A 25,941-nucleotide genomic window follows, 5' to 3' on the forward strand; every position below is an offset into this window, starting at 1 on the left:
ACAAAGACAAAATCACACACACCCACCAAAAAAAAAAAAAAAAAAAAAAAAAATCAAGCATTTGAGGCTGGAAGGGACCTGGAGTCTGGCTAGTCCTAAGCCCTGCTTAAAGCAGGGTCACCTCGAGCAGGCTCTAAGGACTGTGTTCAGCTGGGTTTTGAATGTCTCCCAGGACTCCCCAGCCACTCTAGGCAACCTGTTGCAGTGCCTGACCACCATCAAAATTAAAAAAAAAAAAGTAAGTGGATTTTTCTCAATTTGTTTATGACCACTGCCTCTTGGCCTTTCCCTGGGCACCGCTACAAAGATCCTGGCTCCATCCTCTTGGCACCCTGCCTTCGGGTGTCCATACACACTGGTAAGGTCCCCCTGAGCCTTCTCTTTTCCAGACTGAGCTGTCCCAGCTCTCTCGGCCTCTCATCAAATGACAGATGCTCCAGCCCCTTTATGAACTTCTTGGCACTTCACTGGGCTCACTCCAGTCTTCTCACACTGGGAAGGTTAGAACTGGACCCAGCACTCCTAGCCGATCTCTCCAGCACTGAGCAGAGGATCACCTCCCTCAATCTGCTGGCAACATTCTTCCTAATGCAGTCTAGGGTGCTGTTGAGTGCAAAAGCATATTTCTGACTTGTGTTTGACATGGTGTCCACCAGGACACAAGATCTGCAAAATTCCTTTCCAGGCAGATGCCTTCCAGGTACATGGGGTTGTTTCCGCTCAGGGACAGAACTTGGCATTTCCCTTTGCTGCACTTCATGAAGTCACTTTTTTGCCCTGAAAAGTTAGACCACATGATCCTTGAGCTTCCTTCCAACCTGGTATTCTGTGGTTTTAAGATAAGTCCCTGTTTGCCCATTTTTTCAGCCTGTTGAGGTCCCTCTGAATGGCAGCACACTCATCTGGTCTATCAGTGACTCCTCCTGGTTTTATGTTCTCTTCTTGCTGAGGGTGTGTGGGGGAAGGCTGTGAGACCACCTCCTAGGGGGAATGTTTTATACTTAATGAATTCTATATGTAATTTTGGTCTGCCACTTCCACATATGCAAAGAAACTAATTTGACCTCTGTACCCTTGTCTTCTGACATTGCAGTGATATAACACAGGTGACCAGCAGGCTTTGAGTTGTCAGTTCAACCTCTTGCTTCTCAGACACTGGACACACATCTAGTCTTTATTGAGATGATCTCAGGCAGGTGAGGAATACCTTCCATAAGGTTTCTCCTTCAGATGATGCCTGCAACAGTTTCTTGCTATCTGACTTGCTGAAAGCTAAAGGTCTGTGAATCACAACCTTTCTGCTTTGTAATCTCAATATTGCAAAAAAAGTAATTTTTTTTTAACTGAAGAAAGCTCTACATTGCTTTACCAGTGTCCCTGACCATGTCCCTGGCTGCCTGAGCAGCCTCTCAGCAACAGGCACAAAGTCCAAGGACTTGCCACAGCAACATCTCAGTTTTGCAAGCCGTGGAAGTTGGTCCTCATCCCAGAACAGAGCACAATTGGCTCTGCCTTTCCCAGAACAAGGGCTTGTCCGCTGGGCTGTTTGGTGCTTTGACATCTTGTCTCCATGGCAGTGCTCAGCTGGCAGGGCTGATCAGGGAGGCCTATTCATTAACTCGGGGAGCCCGGGCCAGCGCGGCCATGCCGGTGCCGCGGTGGACTGAGCAGCTGCCGGGGCAGGCAGCGAGCAGGCAAAATGGATCTCACTCTCCTCTTGGCAGCAGTCCTGGGGCTCCTTATTGTCAAGGCTGTTTTGTTTCAGCTGAGAAACCCGAGCTGCCCTCCTTGCATCAGGAGCTGGATCCCTTGGTTTGGAGCCGCGTTTCAGTTCGGGAAAGCTCCTCTGGAGTTTATAGAGCAAGCTAGGAACAAGGTAATGTCTGTGGCGGCATGCCTGCTCGTGGGTGTGTGCTCAAGGTGGCTACCTTCAAGGGGAAAGGCAATGCAAAGCTTCTGTGTTAAGTTTTCTCCTTTCCTGTCACATTTTATAACATCAGGAGCATTTAGCTGGTGAAGAATCGGCTTTGTACCACTAACATCGCTAAGTTGTGGATCTGATCCAGACGCAATCTCTGTGCTGTGACTATCCTGCTTGGACCTCTGCTGGTTTGCTTTTGCAGTCTGGCTGTATGTTAATCTTGGTTTCAGATAATGTGGAAAGCTCTGTGCCAAACACGGGGACCAGGAAACTAATTATTTGCATGCCTAAAGTTAGGTGAGATTTTTGAGTACCAGCTGGTGTCCCTCAGCGTTCAAGAGAGACACAGACATGCTTGGAAGGCAACATTTTCCATCCTAAAAAACTTACCAAACATGAGTGTGAAGATTTCACCCCTGGACATAACTTTCTTTCTCTGTGTCTGTTGGATAAAGACCAAATGGTTAATTTAGGTTAGATGCCTAATTTCTAGGTAGCTAATAATAACTGATATAAAAAACCAGTTTCCCACTTTCATTCAGGGATGATATCACCTGCTACTGCAATGTAGTCAAGCCTCAAGTGTTCCATACTGAAGGATCACACAGCCCACTACTTGCAAAAACTGGCTAAAAATGAAACCACTGTAACATCCTGAAATTTAAAAAAAAAAAAAAAAAAAAAAAAAAAACACCCAAAAAACAAGAAAACCAACCAAACAAAAAAACCCCAATGCATACATAAATATCGGATGTTTAAAATTTGCTTTTTCATTTTCAACTGTTAGATTTCATGTTTGTAAGTGCATCTTTACAGTCATTATTGTTATAAACTCATGATGTTAAATGAAAGCAGAGGTTTAAGTATAATTTTTGAGAACATCAGGTGCTGTCAATCTTGTATTACAGCATATTGGGTTCACCATGGGGTAAGATCATATGTATGATCTGGAGTTCCTTGGCTTCCTTGTGCTTAATAGGCCAGTTTTAACCTTATATTACTCTGTATTTCCTGTATCTTTCATCTATGCACACCATAATCATTTCTTTGTTCATTCATCATAGGGCAGAAATGCAGGACTGGAAGAAAACTCATTCCAGCCTGTTCTCCTCCTATTTCAGAGACCATATAATCCTTTAAATAAACTAATCAAGCCTCACTTATATAATCCAGTCATAACATTCTTTTACTTTTCTGATATGAGGCTGTTAGAGAACTTCCCCGCCCTGTTCTGTTGCAAACATGTCCTGGTGGCAGCCAAATTAAAGCAGCCTGCCAATCTGTCCTTTCCAGTGCAGTCCCTTTTGGGGACAGCTGTTTCACCATGACTTAAACTTCCTTTAGTTGCCTTTTTTTCCCAAGAAGCTTTTAGCAAAATCTCTTGGATGAAATTTTAAAACAAACCTGGCAGAAGAGTCCTTTTTGGGGGCTCATTCACAGACTGAACGAGCAAAGCATTTACATGTTTGTGTTGATGTACAAATGCACACTTAGACGCTCTGGGTTCGTTAATTTAGGTGTTTGTTTGCCTGGAGACCCTATAGGCTGCTGGTGGTGCTGTGGCAGCTGCTGACACATCTGAGCACACCAAAAACACCTGATGGACTTTGTAAACTCCAGGTTTTGTTGGGATAGAAACTAGAACAAGAAACATTTTCCGTGGGAGAAAACTCTAGATAAGGCAAAGAAGAGGGAAAAGGCTTTCTTACATCTCTCCCCTTTGTTTTTGTGTTTGCAGATAGGACATTTCCTTTGACTTTGTTTTCAGTCCAGCAAATCAGCATCCTTGTGACCTCTCCCTAAGGTGCCCCTGGGCCAAGAGGGATGTCTCCATCCACACCCCCCCTACAAGGTTGGCTGCAGCAGCAGCATCTGACAGTCCCCCTGTCCCTGAGGAGGGCTGCTTTTTTGTTCTCCCCTTCCTCTCCTTAAACACTCCAGGCACTGCAGAGTCTCCCTCCCTTCCCACCTCCCACGCTGGCAGGCTGTGCTGAGGCCAGGAAAAATAAGCCTTTTCCTGCCTGCTCCCTTTTAAAGGAGTAGGCACTCTAGCAGAGTACAGCCAAACAAAACACGTGCTGCTGCCAAGGGGGTCATTAACAGGCATTGCAGGGGTTGCAAAATACATCGGCAATAATTCCAGGCTCCTTAATATTGCCAGAACAGAGTTAAGTGTCCTTAGCACGAGCAAGCTGCCCTTGTAAAAGGTGGTGCAGAAACAGGCTCTAGGCAGTGAGAAACCTCTTCAGCTCCATAGGGTGGAGAAAACCTCTTCAGCTCCTTCAGGGGAGACTCTTACAGTTAGAAAATTCCTCCTCTGGATAAATCCTTCAGCCTGTCAAAGTGACGCTCATTTCTTTCTTAATATCTTGATTCCTTTCTTTCTTAATTCCTTTTCTGTCTATCCCTCACTGCATTCTCTCTCAAGCCCTGGAGTAGCACAGCAGACTTCCACTACTTCCAGCCTGCACTTTTCTTGAAGTTTGCTGCTTCTATTTTCCTCCTACAGAAGACTCTGTGGGCTGGAAGAATTGTCTGGTTTCCCCCTTGTGTCATTACTGGGACTAAGAAAAGCAAGTTCCCCTGCTCAAATAAAATATTTAATCTCTCATCTAATAAAAGATACCACCTCTTCCTCCTAAAGCTGCCTGCCTGGTTAAAGCAGTTTTGCAGGTGGTCTGGGATGGGTAACCAGGGTCACTGTGCAACATAAAATACAGGGAGAGCTGCTTAATGAGGAGTTCAAAGGATGAAGCTCCCCACTTTGCCTGGCAAACATGACATGAGTTAGTAAGGAATTTCAAATTCTTCTTATCAGTTTGCTTATTAAGCTAACAGGAAAAGTTCAGTTAAACCCAGGAGATTGTTCTGCACTGTTGTAGGGACTTGTGGGATCCATATATCCCTCTCAGTGTATTGACTGCTTTTGGGACATGGTGCCATGTCTCAGGACTCATCAGATGCCTCTTGGCCTTACTGTCTTGTGTGTGGCTGGGCAAGGGATGGCTCACTGGGTTACAGGGCAAGGGACATGAGGAGGGGAAACAGGCTGGACAGGAGGACAAGGCTTCTGGTGGAGCATTTCCATAGTCAGTGTCCACAGCCCAGTCCCTGAAGGTCTGTGGCCCTGGTTCCATGCAGAGGAGACCAAAATGCTGGAGTCCCTGAGATAAAGAGGGGTCATGGCACTGACCTCATGTATGTGTGTGTGCCAAGGGAGAGGAAACCCACCCAGTGCTCCCAGCTTCCAGCGTGACTCTTGATGCAACTGCAGCTGTCCCAGCTAAGAGTAGTTGCTCCCTGACTGTCAGTGCCCCATGGAAAAATGGCTGTTTCCCTGATTTCCTTCCTTTGGGGTTTTGAAGAGCATCCTTCTGAAGTTTTTATTTCTCTGTAGAGAGAAATAAATTTTTATCTCTCTGTGAGAGATCTTCCTCTCACCATGGCACTGCAGTGTCTCCCAGTCTTTTGAAAAAACAGAGCTTTCATGAGTGAAAGCAGTAAATCCTGAGAGGGTTTTTAGTTTGCTTTCTCTGTCTCTGTAGTAATCAGAGTCTAGTTGCTATTAGTTCAAAATTGATTTTATTTTAAAATTAGTTTAAATACATTGTAATGTTAATTTAAAAATATTATTTGAAAACAAGCAGAGTACGAATTCACTGATTTTTAGCCAGCCTGATAATGAGGACCTGGACATAAAATAGCAACCTTAGAAATCTAGCTATTATAGAATCATAGAATCATAGAATGGTCTAGGTTGGAAGGGTCATTAAAGCTCATCTTGTTTCAACCCCCCTGCCATGGGCAGGGACACTTTCCACTAGACCAGGTTGCTCACAGCCCCATCCAACCTGGCCTTGAACACTTATTATTAAAACAATATTTTATTTATTATTACCCAGAGGGTCTGAACAGTCATTCTTTCTTTAATAATTTACAGTTGAAGGACACAATCAAAATTCAACTGATGTCAAGAGGAATATTTTCTTGGCTTCAAAGACCTTTTGATAAAGCAGACTTTAAATACAGACACAGACAGCAAAAGAAACGGTTACAGTCAATGGCATAAACCATGTGAGCAAGATGGAATGATTTTTTATGCCTACATCTCACAGACAGTAGATACTGCACATCTGTTTTCTAGTTTAGAGTATTTCCAAGTGTCAGTGACCATTTGCATAATGTAGAATTCAGAAGTGAATGCCTATTGCTGAAAGTTTTGAGAGGGCTCTAGGATATTAGATTAAGGCAAGATGAAAGAATGATTTATGGCATCAAAAACCTTCCCTGAATGTAAGTCAATCTGTTCTGCTCAAAGCTTGTTAGCTATTTCGATATTAATCTTTCAACATCTGTAAAAGAAAGAAATCATTGGTAAGAAAAGGAAAAGAAAAGAAAAGAAAAAAGAAAAGAAAAGAAAAGAAAAGAAAAGAAAAGAAAAGAAAAGAAAAGAAAAGAAAAGAAAAGAAAAGAAAAGAAAAGAAAAGAAAAGAAAAGAAAAGAAAAGAAAAGAAAAGAAAAGAAAAGAAAAGAAAGAGAAAAAAGAAAAGAGCAAGGGAAGGGAGGAGAGGGAAGGGAAGGGGAGGGGATGGGAGAGGAGAAGGAGAGGAATAAAAAGATGTAGGAGTGGGGATTTTTTGCTAAAAAACTGTAGATCGAAATAGGTACAATTATGTATTTTTACACTGTGGGTACTTCACTGTGGCAGCCAAGGGATGCAGTAGATAGTCCATCCCTTGGATTCTCTAAATCCAGGTAGGTTGTATTGTTTGAAATGTAATGTAATTCAAGTATAAAGTGTTACTCTCAGAGAAGGAATCCCTTCTACTCTGCAAAAGGTCAGGCAGCCACAAATCACATTCCCTTCTGGTCCCTAAGTCTACAAATTTTGGTCTGATTTGTGCTCCTCTTTGTGCATGTCTTGAGCAAAGGTGTGCAGAGAGCAGAAAGGACGAGCTCCTCCCTCCTGACCTCTCAGCAGCACTGAGTTAACAGTGCAGTAATATGAAATCTTTGTTTGTTCCAGTATGGACCCGTATTCACAATATTCGCTCTGGGAAAACGATTTACTTTTGTGACTGAGGAAGAAGGAACTGAAGCATTTTTTAAATCTGAAGACTTAAACTTTGAACAGGCAGTACAACAAGCTGTCAAGAATGCAGGTAACTGAGACCTGGCTCTTTTTTAAAGTAAATAAAATCTAGTTACCCAGGAACATTAAAGCAAACCAGAAGCCCACTGGCTCTTTGATCATACCTTAAATGCTTATTTTAACCCATGACCATGCTGTGAAATGAAGGTGAAACTCAATTTCTCCATGTGGATCCAGCACTGTAAACCTGCAAAGTGATTTGGATTCAGTCACAGGGAAGTAGAGGTTTCTGATCCAAGGACTGTTATTACTTTCATCATCAAGCAACCCAAGTTTGAGATCAGGTCCTTTTCTGTGGCTAGACACTCCTCCTGTGTGTACCGTGTTTGGAGTGAGTGTAGTCCTATCACTTCATTTGAAAATCAGCTTGTAGCAGTAATTAGTTGTTACCCTGTGGTACAACAGGCATTAAAAATGGGCGAGGTATATATCCCATCCAGAGCGGCATGCTCTATCAGCTCGTGTGCTTATATCCTCACAGAATAGCACAGACAGCAATTCTTTGAGTAGTTTGGCAATTTTGGACTGTGAAATAAGAGAGAAGCAAATTGTCAGAGAGATTAAATCACAGAATCTCTGTGGCTGGAAGGCACTGTTGGAGATTGCCTGGTCCAAGTCCCTGCTCAGAGCAATGTCAGTGACAGCAGATTGCTCAGGGCTGTGTCTAGTTGGGCTTTGAATATCTCCAGGGCTGGAGACTTCTCAACCTGTTTGGGCAACCTGTTCCTGTGTTTGATCATCCTCACAATAAAAACTTCCCCGTGTCTCAGTGGAGTCTCCTTTGTTGCCATTGTGCCTATTGCCTCCTGCCCTGAGAAGAGCCTGGCTTCATCTTTCTTCTACCACCAGATATTTATCCACAGTGACAAGACCCCCCCTGAGCCTTCTCCTCTCCAGGCTGAACAGTCCCAGCTCTCTCAGCCTCTCCTGAGAGGATGTGCCACTGTAGAAAGGTGATACAAACTTTTTTCTTGGGATAATTTATTTTTCATTATAGTCAGTTCTGTGGATGTGTATGCACATCTCTCTATATTCCACTGGGGGGAAGTCTCTGGATTGTTGATTCTGGCACTGAAGCTTCATGAGGCAGGAAGATGTTACACAGACTGGTAGAAGCAGAGGGCTCACCAAAATCTTTACTGTAAGAAGCTTCTTTAGAAAGAAGCTTACAGAGTATTTCACTCTAGGAAAATGAGGGTTAAGGCACTTAAATTACAGTCAAAAGATAAGTGTAAAAGTTTTCACTCTGTCTTTCAGTGAAAATCTACTTTGTCTACTTTCCAAAATGTTTCTGTTTCTTTTTGTATTTAGTTTCTGTCCCTGCAGAAGCATTTTATCAGAATCACGGTAACCTGTACAGCATGATGAAGGGGAAAATGAGTCCTTCCAATCTGCACATGTTCACGGGCACTTTGTGTAAGGAGCTACATGAGCACATGGCTCAGCTGGGCATGGAGGGCACAGGCGACCTCAATGACCTGGTAAGGTAAGGGAGTTTTGCAGCACATCTCCAATGCAGGGGTGTCCTACATGGGAGCAGAGGTGTTACTGTAAAGCAGGTGGAGCTCAGGCTCTCAAGTGTTACAAAAGTTTTGTCAGGATGCTCATCACAGATTCGCTGCTTCAGGTGGCTCACAGAGCAGGCAGGGTTTCATCTAAAGGTGTTTTTTCCCAGCTAGGAGAAGCATCTGAATTGCCTGTTTGAAAGAAAAAGAGAACATGGAATCTTCCAACAAACCCTGTTTCCCAGAAGATGGGATAAAAACTTCACACATTTATAAAGAACTTAAGAACAGACAAAATGCTTGATCTTCAGCAGGTTGAAAACTTTTCATGTTTGGGCCAAGCCTAGGCCAAAACTTAACTAATCCTCTGCAACTAACTTTGCTGCCAGAACTTCATTCTTCATGTAAAAAAAAATCCCTTTACTGACAGTTTCATGTGACATCAACAGAGTTCTTAACTTCTCCTTTTTCCTGGTCATCTGGGACAACATCTATATCTTGTCTGTCCGTCAGTACTAGAAGTTGAATATTCATAGAATCATAGAATAGTTTGAGTTGGAAAGGACCTTAAAGGTCATCTCATTCCAACCTCCTGCCATGGGCAGGGACACCTTCCACTAGACCAGGTTTCTCAAAGCCCCATCCAACCTGGCCTTGAACACTTCCAAGGGATAGGGCAAATATTGCCTTTGGCTTAGGCCGGTTTCTAACACCAGGTTGTCTTTTGCTGACTTTTTCTGCATAACACAGCTTTTACTGCAGCTAAAACAGTCAGCACCTGTCACTGCAATTGCTGCAATATGGATTAACTGGGGGAAAATACAGGGGAAAGGGGCTTTGAAACCCTCCCATTATCCCACTTGTCTTGATAATGGGGTGCAAACCCTCGCATCCCATGATGTTTCTCCACCTGTCTTCTGAGATCAAATTCACATCTGCTTCTTGTGAAAAAATGGGCATCATTGAATTGGTGGTGACCCATACCACTGCCTGGTGTGCTAATGTTGGCTCACATTTTCCTGTTATTCCCCTTTTGAATCCATCTGTTGTCTTTTAACCTGGGATCAAGTTTCTGTGGACAGGGGCCTGTTGTTCTGTGCTGTACTGGCACCAGTACAGACTGTGGTCCACAAGAGTCAGCGGTGCCATGAGCCTACAAATTATGCATGGAGCATTCCATCCTACTGCATCCCTGATGTGTTCTTTCCACTTCCATGGCTGTCCTGGCATTCACATCAGCTGTTATTTGTTTAAAATTTATAAACCCAAGTTATTTGCTAGATGATAAAATACAGAATCCATAAAAGTCATCCACAGTAAATCTGGGAGTGGGGGTGATCTGTTCTTACAAGGCAGAGTAAAAGAATTGGAATGCAATGCCCAGGATAGCTGTTATTTAGCTGCCTCAAAACTAAATCCACAAAGCCACTAGATGGCCCCAGCTTCCTTATGATCTTTAGAAAAGCAGGACAGTGAGCGCTATTCCCAGTTTAGCAGAGGCTGGAACCTTGCAAAGACCGTACAGGAGAAGGGCCTGAGAAGGGAGCTCAGAGTTTGCAGGATAACGGAAGAACAAGCAGGGAAGGAGTGAGATGAAAACAAAGGAACACTGTCCAGCAAAGCTGCAGACAGAGGAACAATGTTTTGGGGTGTCTGGTCCAGAAGGGTTTGTGCAATGCCTGGAAGGTTCACGTAGGACGACCTGAAATGAGAGGGGTTGTTAATGGGGAGAAGGGACCTTGAGGCCCAGAGCTTTCCTGCCACTGCTCAGGTGACCAAATGATAACTGATGAAGTTCAGTCACATGCAGAAGACCAGCCTGAGGTTTATGTATCTTCAAGTCTCTGCTTAAAATCTTAAAAAAGGGTATGAGTGTAGTGTGAGCCTTGTGCCAGCCCTTCCATACCGGCAGGATGCTTGAGTCCCACAAGTGCTGGCAATTTAACACGCGGCATCCTGACCTAAAACTGCTGCCATGGCTTCCTATGGCCCCTAAGTCTTGGGGATCTTGTCCTTGCAGGCATGTCATGTATCCAGCAGTGGTGAACACCTTGTTTGGGAAAGGCATCTGCCCGACAAGTCAGAGCAAAATCAAGGAGTTTGAAGAACATTTTCAGAAGTACGATGAGGACTTTGAATACGCTTCTCAGATGCCTGAGTGCTTCCTGAGGTAACAACCTTGCTTGGGTAGGCAGGGTCCAGCTTGGACCTGCCAGGGAGCAGCAGAACAGGGCAAAGGCCTGACCCTAAATATGAGTCCCAAGCTCAGGGGGTCTCCAATGAGGTGTCCCTCCGATCTTTTCCATACCTTCGTTGTTTTCCCAGCAGACCAATCTCACATTATGTGGCTGCACTGTTGCAGAGTTGACCTTGGGTAGAGAGACCCAATTTCTGAGGGTGGGAAGTGCTTGTAGAGCCTGTCAGTGCTCCCAGGGCCATGATATTGCCTTAAACACCCCAAAATAGCCTTCAGAAAGAATTGAGGGTACTCTAAAAATGTGGCTTTGATTTTCTTCAGGAGGATCATACTTGAAAAGATTGGCCTAAGCAATCTGTCCAAAGCCACAATGAAAACCTGTGGTGAAAAGGTAGGAAAATGCAGGAGTCTTGCAGCCACAGGTCCTGGCTCTAGGATGAGGTCTGGCCAAGGTGAAGGTCTTGGACGTGCTGTTCTTCATGTCAGTCATCACATCAATCAGTCAGACTGACACTTGGCTATCCATCAACTGACTGCTGCCCAGGGGCTTTTGGAAAACAAACAAGGAGTCCTTCTCATGGAAAAGGAAATGCTGGTTTGTGCTGCCTCACTTAAGTGCTTCTTGTTTGTTGCTTTTCTTTACAGGAACTGGTCTAAATCCAAAAAATGGCTTCTAAAATTATTTGAGAAAGTAGTGTTGGATGCTGAAAGGACCAACCCTTCAGACACCACATCCAAGGTAAACATCCCAGGCTAGGAAATAAGATGACTTTGTTGTATATTCTCACTGAAGCAATGGAGGACAAGAATTATTTCAGTACTGGAAGAAATGAATCAAATATGTCAACTTTTATAGCTATGCCTTCATTGTCTAGTATTGCTGTTACCTGCAGTAGGACAGATCCAGATCCACAACTTTGACTTCTACTTCTCTATTTAGTTTATTTCCAACAATTCTGAGGATTAATGTCTTCCTCTGGGGAATTTTAAGCCAAGGGTTCAGAGCTATGATCCATTGCCAGCCTCCAGTATCACACTGCAGTGAGCAGTTGAAAGAGGTGAGAGAAAGATCCTTCAGTTGTTTCTCTGAGGGCACCATGCTGTGAAATCTCAAAACCTTACATGTACTATTTTTAAACCCTGGTGTAGAGTGAGTAGGTCGTCCAACAGCCAGACTAGTAGAAAATAGCAGATTACTGGATTGGAAGCCAAGTACCCTAAATATTGATTGTGTCAAAGCTGTGATAAGTTGTTCCCCTGGTTATTCTCCTTAGCTCTGGCAGGAATTCTGTCGATACAGCTGACAAACGTGACGGCAGACTGGCCTGGGAATTTTGATCTACCAAATGGTTGTAGAACAGGTCATTAAACAAAACAAGTTTTATTTAGACTTTAAAAGCTTTACATACCACATTTTCTTTCGCAAAATAAAACAGATTAATGGAAAGAAAGAGAAGGGTGGAGAGGGGATGGTGGGACCTAAGAAGATGCACAAAATAGGAGGCACAAACTTGGTGTCTTAGATTGGGTGGGAATCTGGAAAAAAGATCAGTAATTTTTTATTCAAAGTCAGCCTTTTTCCCTCTGAAAAGTAGACAGGAAGCTTTGTCTTGAATGCATGGTTGCCTTGTATTTAAGGAAATACTATAAACAAAAGCTGATCCTAGAACATTACACAGTTGCTATAGTTTCAAAGAATATCCACCCGTTGAGGTCACTGCTTAGGTCACCAACAAAGTGCCTGAAACCAGGGAGTTTACTAATATATCAGACCATCTCTTCATAACAAGCATGAACAGAGAGAACATTTTCTTCATTTTCATTCATTCAACTGGTTCGTTCCTATTTTCAGGTTCTTTAGAGGAGTAGAGCAGGAGTTAGAATAGAATTCTTCCATGTACAAGCAACAATAGGGATTGAGGGTGCCCAATGCCCTAAAAATGTTAAGGAAATTGAGACCAGTGCAAGTATTCAGTAGGGATTCACGTGGAGCACTGAGTGCTTCTTGCTCTCTGCCTATGTGTGTCTCACTTTCTCTTAACAGCTGTCATCTCTACTTTGTGGTTGCAAAAAAGCCATGACTAATATTACTTCTCTTTGATAAACTAATCCTTGAATTCTAGTAAGCCCTACCCTAAACACTTTTAATATTTTGGAAATAGCCATTATCTTTTATTTATAACAGACACTACTGCAACATCTTCTGGACAACTTGCAAGGAAAACATTTAGCTCCCAATTATGGTCTCCTCATGCTCTGGGCTGCCCAAGCAAATGCTGTCCCCGTAAGTACATCAGCTACAGAAACATCTTCTTTCTATCCTGTTCAAAAGCCTGTATTTGGGAAGCAAAGACTTTGAAGCAGAGGTCACACACACACTGCATGGATTCCAAAGAAGGGATTATCACGCCCACATGCATCACTACAAATATACCCAGGCTGCAATGTCACAGAAGCAATGACAAGAAAAGCTCTTCTTGTATTTTTCCTAAATTATGTTGTCCCCTATCATAACATTTCAGGAACATAAGCCTCATAGCTGTTAAGATCACAGTCTTAAGCTGTGAAGAGCATTTAACTCTGTTTTGAAGCACTGTGGCTGTGTTATAGTAAAGACTCTATTTTAGATATCCTGGTGTTACCAATTGTAAAGAATATCAAAAGCATAATATAGAGTAACTTCCTCCATGTGTAAATCCTTGAGTGAATTTGTCTCTTTCATTTTGGGGGATCTGCTGTAAAAATGCCAGTGGAAGAAAAGCAATAGTTTGATTCTACTTCTGTTAAATTTTGTCCATGTTAGAAAAGGATTTGCTGGATTAATGATCCTGATATAAGTATGCTAACAAACCTAATATATCTAACACAGCTTAGGCTGACCAAAGACATTTATAGGAATTTCTCAGATGAAAAATCCATAGCAGCACAACCATCCTTTATTTACCATGACTACTAAGCCCTTTCCAGCACAGTTACGTCCATTACAGATGTGATGTAGAAAAACATGATAGTGAGTTATTTTTATATGTACCCCTAATGGATATATCTATGTTTTTTGTAGATTGGATATCACTGAAATTTAGCCTAAGGGAAATTCATCCATTTCAGTGAAGTTTCTGTGGATTCATGTGTTGGTATAAGTGGGAGGCATAGCCTGCTGTCTGTTATCAGGATAACTGACATTCCTTCCACAACACTTACTCCTGTAATATTCAGCTGTAAATAGACATACAGATATTTCGCTGTTTCTCAGAATAGGCACAACCACTGTTCTGGGGAATGGAATGATGGAAAAAAAGGCCTTTCACCTTCCAAGGGCATTTTTTTACAAGCACTTTAAACCCTTTTATCTGAAACAATTCAGTTATCCCTCCTTAGCCCGTGGAGTGAAGCCAAAATGTTCAAGTGCTGTACAAGAAAACTAAGCTACCAGATTTGTTTTGCAGAAGGAGGACCTGCATCCACGTCAGGCTATTTGGGAAATAACAGTAAGAGTTCTCATCCCTCACCAGCACAGATGGCCCATGACCAGATCTGTGTGCAGGCTGCATCTCCCGCTAGCTCAGCAAGAGGAGAGAGACTCCTGGCACTGCTGCCAGTCCTTCTGGTTTCATCCTACTTAAGAGGATTTTCTCCTTTCCTAAATTTCTTGATTTTCAACTTCATTGCATAATCAGTTAGCAAATTATTTCTAAAGGGGATATACTACTCCCTGTTTTGCTGTTAATTAAAACTTTTCCTGCCCGTTTTAGTGTGACTCACTATGACAATGCCCTGCAAATTATTTAACCTCATTTCTGCTAATATTAGTAGGAATTTTATTTCCATTCATGAAGCTGAAACTAATCACACACAATGATTTCGTAGTTCATTTTAACACCTAGTTATTTGAAAATAAAGTAAGGATTCTGTGCCTCAAAGCTCAAGGCCAAAGCTATATAATGTTCACTAAAGATAAGTACACAGCAGATGACGACGTAATCTCCCAGGAGCTGAGCCCTTAGATATGGATTTACCCAGAAAGCACAGCTCCCTGTGCATCCCAACTACAACAGGCACGCACAAAAAAAAAAGTGAAAATTTTTTCACCTACCTCCATGATTTGCTACAAAGATACTGTCATTCTGTTCTGTATTCCTAAATTCAAGGGTTTCCATCTCTGTTTAGGTTGCATTTTGGACCCTTGCTTTCATACTGTCTCATCCTTCCATTTACAAGAAAGTCATGGAAGACCTGGATTCTGTTTTTGGCAAAGCAGGTAATAAATCTGATCATGTCCTGGAGGTTAGAAATGATTTATTCTGTGTCAGCCCAGCACACAGCACACTTGGTCAGTGGCTGGGAACAAGGAGTGTTGCTGCTAAGAGTGCTACTGATAACGTTGAATCCAGCTCTCAGTTCTTTACTCAGCATATGCTCAAGAAGTATTTTTAAGCAAGAACACCTTTGATGTTATCAAAAGAAGGTAGGAAAAGAACTGTATATGTTTCCTCATTCCTATCATTTAAATCATTTAAACTTGGATTTGTATTAACCAGTGTTATGATTTTTCCATGTACCTATGATAGCATCAGATGAGGTTTTTCAGTTCAGCTGCTTTTCGTGGTGTGATGTTCACCAGTTCCAGCTATTCTGTGGAAAAAAGCAGGCCAGGAACTGTTCTCTTTTCTGTCATCAGAGGCCAATTTATCCAGCATGATTCACCCCCCATGGCTAATCTCTTTCCCTCAAAAAGCAGTTACCTACTGGGAGCAGTGATTCCCATATGCAGTGCCCTGAACCATGCTTGAAGTTTCATGGAAGGCTCTTTGTTGACATGGGTCAAAACCATATCAAGAAACATGTCAATAATTAGCCAATAAAGAAAATCACAAAGCAGTGCTTAAGCCTTTCTTCTGGCCATGTTTCATTTGCCTGTGTTAACACAGCCCAGGAGCTCAGCCATGGCTTCTTGTCTTGGTGCCTACAATCCCTGCAATTTCCATGCAGTACCAAAGCACTGAAAAAGTCCAGAGACTCTCTTACCTTTCAAAATGACCTATCTTTGGCTTCTCTTGGCCAACACCATATCTAATACAGCACCTTAGAGTTACTACATTCTCTTCAATGGCTTTTCTTAAAACTTTGAAATATAAAGAAAAAATTTGAATGTAAAATATGTCTTGAAGTATTTTAACAACAGTTCTAAAGCAAAATATGTCAGCCTCTATCAAAACAATTATGAAATCTCATTTTTCACACTGAGTCTTCTTTCTCATGCCACGACAGGTAAAGATAAACTGGAAGTCTCTGAAGAGGACCTGAAGAAGCTCCCTTTTATTAAATGGTGCACTTTGGAAGCCATACGGCTGAGGTCTCCAGGTGCAATCACCAAGAAAGTAATAAACCCAATTAAAATTAAGGTGAGATTTGGTTGTGGGGTTTTTTCCCCAAAGGATGCTGTATGATTTGTCTGGAAAGGGTTCTCCCAACAGATCTGGATAAAATTAAAGTACCAGAGATATTTCCCAATCTCACAAATATATTCTTTTTAATGGAGTTATTCACCATCATTAATTTATGAGTGGCTTTGCTTCTCTTGCTCACAGTTTTACCTTCAATTTTTAGTTGATTTTATATTGAATTGAATTGAGATGGAGATACTGTGCTGATGGTATGTAAAATAGTAATCAGACACAACAAATGTAGTAGAAAGGACCACAATTTAGTAACTGATAAAACTCATTTTCTGTTTGTCCTCCTCACTGACATTCAGAAGGGAGGTGTCAGCATTTAGGAATCTGGCAAAGAAATGTTTGGGAAAAACCCATTCTCTTAAGGAAGCAGTGCTCCTGACACTTAAGAAATTACTAATGTCTGCTATCATATAAGACCTTCTATGAATTTCTTTACATTGAATGAAATGTTCAAGAAAAGACTTAGAAAAAAACCGAACAGCTCACATGCTACATCAAGAATCAGAAAAGGAGAAATAATGCTTCTTGTCTTTTGATACCTGAAAAAAACAAATTAGAACACAGTCTTCTCATGGTCTCCACTGTTTAGGTTTTATGGAAGAAAACAGCAACAGCAAGAAGAAAATTCAAACATGTAATATGGCCATCAAGGATTTATCACCTCCACTTCTCTCTTAGGACTTTCTGTGATGGAAGAGAAGTACCAAGGAGGGACTGTTTGGGGATTTGACTTGTGATTTTCTCCTTTCTTAGAGTTTTTCCTTCTTTCTAGAATTTCACCATCCCTGCAGGTGACATGCTGATGTTGTCGCCCTATTGGTTGCACCGGAATCCAAAATATTTTCCAGACCCAGAAACGTTCAAACCTGTAAGTTGTCACTTCTTTTGTGTGTATATTTTGCTGTCTTTTCTCCTCTTCACTTATTTCACAACAAAAGCACACAGACAAATTTGCCCAAAGTTGAGTATTCCCCATTGACTGGAGGATGGCTTTGTACACAGAAAAGATGGGCCCACAAAGGAGGAGCCTGTAAGATTAAGCAAGACTGTAAACTCAATTACATGTTCCAGGTAATATGGTACTCCTTCATATCACTGTGATCTTGACCTCATCACTCTCTGTGACTCCCTGACAGGAGGCTGTAACCAGGTGGGGATTGGTCTCTTCTCCCAAGTAACAGCTCATAGGATAAGAGGAGATGACCTCAAGGCATGCCAGGGCAGGTTTACATTGGATATTAGGAAAAACTTCTTCACTGAAAGGGTTGTCAGGCACTGGAACAAGCTGCTCAGGGAAGTAATGGAGTCACCATCCCTGGAGGGATTAAAAGATGTGTAGATGTGGCATTTGGGGACATGGTTTAGTGTGGCCTTGGCAGTGCTGGGTTAATGGCTGGACTCAATGATGTTAAAGGTCTTTTCCAATCAAACTAATTCTATGATTCCAAGTACTCTCCTCTCCCTGTCAGATGATTTCTGGTAGGTATTAGCTCTGCTAATTTAGTAGTTAATCTAGTTTCTTGATTATTATTCCACTGCAGGTGGCTGTGTGGGCAGGCTTGTAACTGCTCTTTTTAGCACCATCTGATATAGAACAGTTTGTCTTTTTTATAGAAATACATCAAGGAGTAATTTAAACAAAACTTCCTTTCTAGCAAACTCTTCTCAGTTTGAAATCTCTCATAACAATTCCTGACTGTTTGAAATCTGAAGCTGAAACCCTGATGCAGCAGCTTATTTCTTTAGTAACTTTATTCCTAAAAAGCAAACTAGCTTATTTTTTAGAAACTCACACTTTTTTTTCCCGAGGAATAGATGAGTGCTCCTCGGCATTTGAATGACATTGTCATTCCAAATGTGTCACCTCCTTCCTTGTCCCTTAGATTTTTTTTCTTTCTTTTATTGAATTTTGATGCTAACAGGTTTCCTCTTCAGAAAGATATAAACAGCCCTAGCTGAAAAAAAAAAACCCAAAACTAGACCAAAGAAAGACATCTTCTCTGGGACAGCTTCATCAGAGTAGTTCACCACCAGAACCTTGACAGGGTGTTACTTGGCAGAGTTGTGCTGAGTTTGTGGAGGCTGGTTTGTCACTCAGCAGTCAAGAGATTTGCTTCTCTCAGTGTCACCCACCAAAACTTCAGCCTTGTCCCTTGTGTTGTTCCTTTTCTCTCAAAGCAACTCAGGATGGACAAGGATCCCTGTAGGTACAGACAGAGCTGTTTTTGTTCCAAATAGTTCATTTTCTCACACACTGGCTTACACCAGATACAGCTCATGGACCTTGCATTTGTCTGTACACAGCATATTAGAAATGTTTTTTTGTGCAAGATATGCACGAGCCACTTGTGTGTCATGACACAATTTTGTGGCTGAGGCTTCCCCCAGTACTGGTTGAACATTTGCTTGGCATTTGTGTATATTTAAAAGGACAAGGGTCCATTTTTTATAGGCAAATGGGGAGGTATAGGAAGAATGCTTTAGGGATGATTTTGAAAACCTCACCAGCATTTTGAGGCACCTAAATATGTTTCAGATGGGACCCTCATTTCTTTCCCTGAGTCGGTGCTGACTTTTGAATCCAGACTTTAACATTAACAGGTTGAATGCAAAAAAATGGCATTAGTGCAACTTTGTATTGAGGATTAGCTGTCCAAGGTCATTTTTAGCCTGGAGAAATAAAGTTAAGCTTTATTTATATAAGGCTGATTTGGAAAAAAAAGTTTCTTCCCACAGGATCGTTGGAAAGAGGCAAATTTAGAGAAGAATGCTTTCTTGGACAGCTTTGTGGCATTTGGAGGAGGGAAGCATCAGTGTCCAGGAAGGTCAGTGAAACAGCTGGGGTTTATTTATTCCCAAATCTTGGAGAGAACAACTCTCTTGAACTGGGCTCCTCTTACACTTGGAGATAAAGTGTTTGCTTTGCTCTTTGTCAGTCTCCTAATATTTGGCATCATCTGGACCTTGTTTAAACTGATTTAAAAGTGGTTTCATTCCTGGAAAAGACAGGTTAAGTCACACTGCAAAAGCAGAATCTGAGACTAGTGTATCAAGGGCTATTGCCCCTCCACCCCCTGGAAGGAAAGTCAGCCCAGCTCTGCCTCTGCTGAGGCATCTTTTCGTCAAGGGGGAGTCGTCCCACTTTCAAACTTGCCAGTTTACAGACAGAGGTATTTAAGCTGCCATAAACCAGTTCTAAACAAACCTAAAGAACATTTCTCTGGTCTGAGATTCTCATTCCATCCTCTACAATGCCATTGACATCTTTGCTGATCTTGAAATATTTTAACTGGCCCCTCTGTGTTTGAATCTTGTCTTTGCATTAAGGCCCACACAATTGTATAATGGCTTAAATTGCAGATCCTGTCTCACTTCACTCCTCCAGCAATGCCAGCCTTGATGCTTCCTGAATTCCTTCTGCTGTTTTCTCTGCTGTCCCTCTTTCTGGAACAAGTCCCAGGGAGCCAGCTGCTCCTTGTTTCTGTGTTCAAACATCTCTATGCTCAATCCTCTGCCTTCAAAACCTGGTCTCCTCTAAGAAGCAAGTAATCAAGAATCCTTAAAAGTAGTCATTTTATCTTGAGTCCCATGTGGAGCAAGGAATCTGGAGAGAGTTGCAGAGGATCTGCATTCTGGAATCTGCTCCCTGTAGCAGGCTGGACATGAGTGTCAGATAAACTTTGTGAAGGCATTAAAATGAGCAAAATGAATAAAACTGCATTCATTATTTAGGCTTACCAGGGGAAGGTGCTCACTCACTGCTGTACCTCCGTGGCTTGTACCATATTCCTGAGCTAAATATGAGCACAGCCTCATTCCAGCAAGGGTGACAGCAAAATTCACAAGAGGCATCTGCAGGTACAGGGAAAGCTGCAAAACAATGTTTCTGAAAGCTGCTTGTTTGTATATCCTGACCTATTTGTTCAGGCTGTTCTCTGGACTCTGATAACATCTTTAAAATAAGTTTGTGGTTAGGAAGAAAATGATAACATTTCTACATAGACAACAGATGGAGAATATTTTTCTTGCTGACAGACAAAAAAACTCTTTAAAACCATTTGGCAGTTCACATGGTAACATACAACTTCAAGTTTTTCAGCAATAATTGTATAAGAATAATGCGGTGGTCTTGAAAAAAAGAAAATTAAATCAACGGTTGTATCTAGATTCCAGGCTGCAGATTTCCTTGATGTGACTGAATGAAAGAATGATATTTGAAGTTTAAGATGCATTTTCCTTTAATCCACTATTGAGATTTATAAATTAAATGCATGAAACATTTAATTTCTCCATTGCAAAAGTTCAACATGAAATGAAAAGTTAATGAAATAAATAACTTACTTGTCAAATATTCTAGCAAACTGACATGGGAAGGGCTCCCACAAAGACATTTCTGTGCCATCTTTTTCACCTAAAAGAAAAATGTGATGTCAGTTTGACTACTTTGGTCTAACAAGGTGATTATTGCCTGTGTGACTGTGCTTATCTTGCATGGCTCTGTCTGTTGTCTCCTGTCTTGTGCTGACATTGTAAAACCAGTGCAACAGCTGTGATTTCCTTCTCGGGCTCCATTTATTGCAGCGTCTTAATCCACAGCTGGGATCCTGGGTTCCAGCACCACCCAAATATGTGGCAGTGCACTGGGAGCAAGATTTCAGAAAGCACATCTTGGTTCAGCCCCTTTGTCACTAAATTAAATGGGAAGGCATCAGTGACTCAGGGTTTTTACAGGAAAACTGCTCTAGGACTCAGTCGTGAACATGAAAGACAGGTGGGAACTAAGGGGCTTTAGCATTTTGCTGCAGGAAAGCTCACGATTTCTGCTCAGTACAACAAGCCATGGAAGAGGACATGCTGGAATGCTGCAGTCTGGCATTTCACTCCTGGATTGTCCTTCTGACCACCCTCAGATACATGTGTTGCTTATTATCCTTGTATCTTAGCATCTCTGTGCGCAGAGCAGAGTAACCACAGCAGCCTGTTGGGAAAAACACTTTGGGATCTGGTGGTGGGAAGTGCTGTGGTCAGTTGCTGGTTATATCCATGGGACAGGCTGCAGAGGGTACAGAGGGGTCAAGGCTGCACAGTCCACCTCCGGCTGTGCTGGTGTTTGAAGGACTCTGTCCACGCAGCCTTTCCACTTTCTGGGAAATCCAGATGCTTTTGGGTGCATCATGATTCACCCCTGCAAGACCAGCGAGGGTGCTCAGAGGCAGGACCTCAAGCACCAGGGGTCCAGGGCTCCACTGTGCAAACAGGACTGTGACTGGAAGGATCCCACCGTTGTACAGTGCTGCAGGCATGGAGTTTGGGCTAGTACATCCCACCTGATCTGGGCTAATATCTACTGAAAGATCCCTGCACTGCTTTCCCCAGAGCTCAAGGTCATCAAAAGCTCCCTGTCGTAAGGTAGTTCCAGTGTGACATCACAAAGATAATTTGGGTCTGAAGCTGAGCTAAAACAAACAAGTATCCTCCCACTCCAGAGCCCAGGGCAGCTTCATGTGCAGATCCTGATGGTTCTGCAGGAGTTAGCCTGGGTCTCCTGGGGCTTCTTAGCTTCTTCACACCTCCCAGGCCAACTCCAGGCTGACGCCATGCGCAGTCACATGGCCTCCTCCCCTGTGAATTCCCCAATAGATGTTTCATCCAGGTTTTCCAGCATCACTCAGATTACAGAAAATAAACTGTAGAAGAGGAAGGTAGTATTACTATTTTAACTGGGTATTTAAGACTTATGTCTAAATTCTGCAAGTGAGTAATCCCATGACCGGGCATAGGTGTATGCTGCTTAAAGCAGAAAGCTTTTGTATGTATCAGCCTTAAAAAGCAATAGCCTGGAGGAGTTCACCTGCAGTTATCCGAAATCTTCTCCGGCCTGACTAAGAAGGACCCTTCTGAGAGTGTTACAGAAAAAAAGAAATCATGCCCTTGGGTCTCCTACTGCATCCTAATGCTGATGCATTAAATAATAACTCCCACTGTCACCGCTCCCTGATGTCATCAGGCTCCCAGCTGTATTATATAACTTTATATAGCACGATTAGTCATATGGCCTTTTCTGTGTTTGACTGCCTTCTCACTCCTAGGAAGTTATTTCAAGTCAGCAAGCGTTAGGAGAACATAAATGTTTATACAGTGGAAAAATCCATAATGATAAGGGTCTGGTTTAAAATAGGGTGTCAGAAGGATACTGTTGGTCTAATGGTTCACCAGAAAGAAGGGGCAACCACTACATTCATGTTCTTTGCTGAGGAACAAAGCTGAACAAAGCTACAGCAGATTTCCCTATGGAAGATAAACTTTCAAGCAGAACTAAAGCATGGAGTGTAAAATGTGTCAGACACCCTGTTTGTTACCTGATGATAACACATGTGTTATATTCAGGCTGGATGGCAAATGTTTTCCTCCCTTTTCTTGCAGGTGGTTTGCGATCATGGAAATCCAGTTGTTCGTTGTTCTGTTCCTGTACAAGTATGAATTTGTGGCGTTGGATGCAGTACCAAAGGAGGTAAGAGTTCCATGCAATCATATAGCATTCCCCATCTTTATATCCTCCAGTCATCAGGCTCAGCTGAACAGCCATGGTCAACTGTGGTTATGTATAATGAAATGAAATTTTGAGAGGAGTGTTATAAAACATGTAACGCATAGCTCAGTCTTTGTTTGAACTTAGAAAACCCAGAATGACTTCAGCAATTCCAGTTAGTGGAGCTGCACTTACCGTAAAAAAGTATTTTGTCTCATTGTTGCCTAAACATCACCAGAGATTTGATAATTGCTTTCTGCCCCTCACAAAAACAGTGAATATGGAACTGGATCATTAATACTCTAAACATATGAAATCAGATGCAGCACTCATAGTGCTCTTCCACTCCATTTTCAGTGGTGGAAGGTAAATCATTAGGGTAAGACTGAAGGAGTAACTGTGACATAGAGAAGTTTTACCATTAAGGGAGAATGGCACAGTCTCCACTTTATTATTTTAATATTTTGAAAATATTCAAAACTGTGAGACTTTCTTAAGAGCTCATGTGTCATCCTGGCAGAGTGACTGGAATAAAAACTAATCATGAAGGCCTTCCTCAATGGCTTTGGCAAAGCCAAGAAATACTCTTGGTATTTGGTTTTGGTTCTCTAAGACCAAAGCTCCAAGAATATGTTTATATCTTAATACTAAAGCAAGATAATAATCCAATAACTGAACTAACTTAAATGTTCCTACTGATTTTCTTCTCTCTGCAGAGCCCTTTACACTTGGTGGGGACACAGCAACCCATGGCACCATTCCGGGTCCAGTATAAATGCCGGGAATAAAAGCTGCCCAGCACTAACCTTCCTTTCCCACCTACCTCCCCCCCGCGATGGATGAACCACTGAGCTGCTTCCCTATCCTACACCTTCGGATAAGTTCTCTGCCTGAAGAGTTCTTAATTTCAACTTTCAATGCTGCACATACTCAGTATTCACATATTCAATGCTGAACTGTGCTCTGCCATACCAGAATAGTCATACCTGTGCTCTGCACCTGGTTGCCCACGTCCTAGTGCTTAAAATCCAAGCTCTCCTGCTGCATTCATACTTTCGGGGGCAGTTATTCACAGATTTTGCAAATCTGATATGCTAAGCTTGCCAACCAAACATTCAGGACAAAAAGCTGCAGTGTTTGGAAATCCTGCGGGGAAGCTGTGCTAGAACCAGCTAGAATGTGCAGGTTGCTTCAAACCAAGGCCAAAGTGGTGCCTCATGTTAAGAAATCAGATTGGTAACACTGTACATCTCCCTGGTGTTGGTGTGCACAATATCCAGGACAGTCTGAGCAGAGACCACCGGATCAGTTCCACAGCCTGATAAAGTATCATGACTTCTGTGCCACTGCCTCTGTGGGTAGGTGAAGATCTGGCCTGCTCTGCCTGCAACAGGTGCCAACTTTTTGCAAATAAAATGCATTTGTAATGGAAAAATTGCAAGCACTTATTCCATCGGAGCCCCTAAAATTTCTACTGAGCATTACTTGTTCCACAGGATTCAGGATCGGTCCTGGCATGAATATACAATGAAAGTTTGACTGGGATGTTCAGCTCCCAATAAAAAGTGACTGCAAGAAAAGACTGGTTGTCTAATATCTAGAACACTTTTGCTTTCCCTTTCACATGACCTATAGAACAAATTGCACAAATCTAAGAATATTCAATCCTATAAAGAATACCTAGTAAAAGTTGTTTGATGGAGCTGTCAAGTAAGCTCAGATAACACTTTCACTGCTGTCAGATTTCATATACAATAATAGCTGGCATGTATTTTTAGTCTTTTAAGTAAAGATTATTCATCATTTTAAAAGTATTTGCAAAAAAAAAAAAAATCCCACACAAATAGACTTTCAACAACAGTAAAACTATGGGAATAACAAGCACAGGAAAATAACACATTGTATAATTCATTACGTGGTTGGCTTACCTTTGTTATGGATAGAACAACTTCAATGATTTATATGGTTGGAAAATGATTCATCCAACTTCTAATTTAGCTCATTATAGTCAACTCTGCAAGAGTTGCACTCTTAACTGCTGTTTCAGTGTCTCTTCCAAAACTGAAATCTATTCCCTTGGTTTTCATGTATGGTATTACTTAGAAGTGTATATTTTAATTTTAAAATTTGGCAATCACTGCAATATCCGTAAGGCCAGGTGGGACAGGGCTTTGAGCAACCTGGTTTAGTGGAAGGTGTTCCTGTTCATGACACGGGGTTGAAATCAGATAATCTTTTTAAGGTCATTTCCAACCCAAACCATTCTGTGATTCTATGGTTTTATGTATTTTCCAGTTTTGCAAAGTTATTTTTTTTCCAAAATGCACATTGTTTTTTATTTTTCTGTTTAATTGATTTTGGGGTTTGGAGGTTGGTGGGGTTTTTTGTGGTTTGTTTTGTTTGGGGTTTTTTTGTTGGTTTTTTTTTGGTGCATGGGTTTTTTTGTTTGTGTTTTTTGTTTGTGTTGTTTTGTTTGGTTTTGTCTGTGTGATGTGGGATTTTTTTTTTTTTTCCCCACGAGAGGTAAATCAAAAAAGCAAAATTCTATAATGGCAAACTTGACTTTAAAGGTAAAAGGTCCCAAAAAGAAGGTCAACATCGAATTGGTTAGAAGGTATCCCTGTCTGTGGCAAGGGTTTGGAATGAGATGATCTTTGAGGTCCCTTCCACCCCAAACCATTCTGTGATTCTGTGATGATTTTTCTATATATTTTGCACCCCTTTTGCACAGACCTTTACCTTGATGTGCCAGAGCAGGGAGCAGGATGAGGCCATTGGTGTTGCTTCTGTGAGTGCTGAGTGTTTCTGTCTGAGTTGGCCAGTGGGGCCATCATTGCATACACGCGTTTTACACGTGTGTTTGTGTATGTGCCTGCTGGGAATCCATGTGCAGCCTCACTACAGGCTGGGCCCAGAGCTACAGCAGCCTCACTTCTGTGAGGATACAGGATTTAGCAACTTGCTAAGCAGCTGAGAATCAGACATGAAAATATCTGTCCTGAAAGGCATGACTTATTTTTATTAGAAATGTGGGCATTTGGCAGGAAAGAAATACCTGTTTGTGGCAGAGAAATACCAAAATACCAAACAAGCAGGTAAAGAAAAGAGGGCTTGGCTCTGGGATCCCATCAGTGCCTGTGGTGGATGACAGCTCCAGGCACTCACTGTACTTTCCTAGGTG

The 25,941-nt window shown here is 42.0% G+C and overlaps 1 protein-coding gene across 4 annotated transcripts; it reads left to right on the forward strand.

The window, feature by feature from the left end:
- The first annotated feature begins 1,523 nt into the window (after nt 1-1,523).
- LOC116784407 (24-hydroxycholesterol 7-alpha-hydroxylase) lies at nt 1,524-25,941 on the forward strand. Of its 4 annotated transcripts, XR_004356055.1 has the most exons (13): nt 1,536-1,876; nt 6,948-7,083; nt 8,385-8,559; nt 10,599-10,748; nt 11,421-11,514; nt 12,961-13,059; nt 14,943-15,033; nt 16,044-16,177; nt 17,004-17,099; nt 18,968-19,056; nt 22,655-22,742; nt 23,477-24,955; nt 25,375-25,941. XR_004356055.1 is itself a non-coding variant. In XM_032682993.1 (12 exons), the coding sequence occupies exons 1-12, from the start codon at nt 1,700-1,702 to the stop codon at nt 23,546-23,548; spliced, it is 1,401 nt and encodes a 466-aa protein (XP_032538884.1). In that variant the 5' UTR covers nt 1,536-1,699; the 3' UTR covers nt 23,549-25,105. The 4 variants fall into 4 exon arrangements, 1 of the variants encoding a protein (XP_032538884.1); XR_004356057.1 differs by lacking the exon at nt 18,968-19,056 and having other exon boundaries at nt 1,524-1,876; XR_004356056.1 differs by lacking the exon at nt 10,599-10,748 and having other exon boundaries at nt 1,528-1,876.

This window comes from Chiroxiphia lanceolata, chromosome 3 (assembly GCF_009829145.1).
Source record: "Chiroxiphia lanceolata isolate bChiLan1 chromosome 3, bChiLan1.pri, whole genome shotgun sequence".
Taxonomy (NCBI): domain Eukaryota; kingdom Metazoa; phylum Chordata; class Aves; order Passeriformes; family Pipridae; genus Chiroxiphia; species Chiroxiphia lanceolata.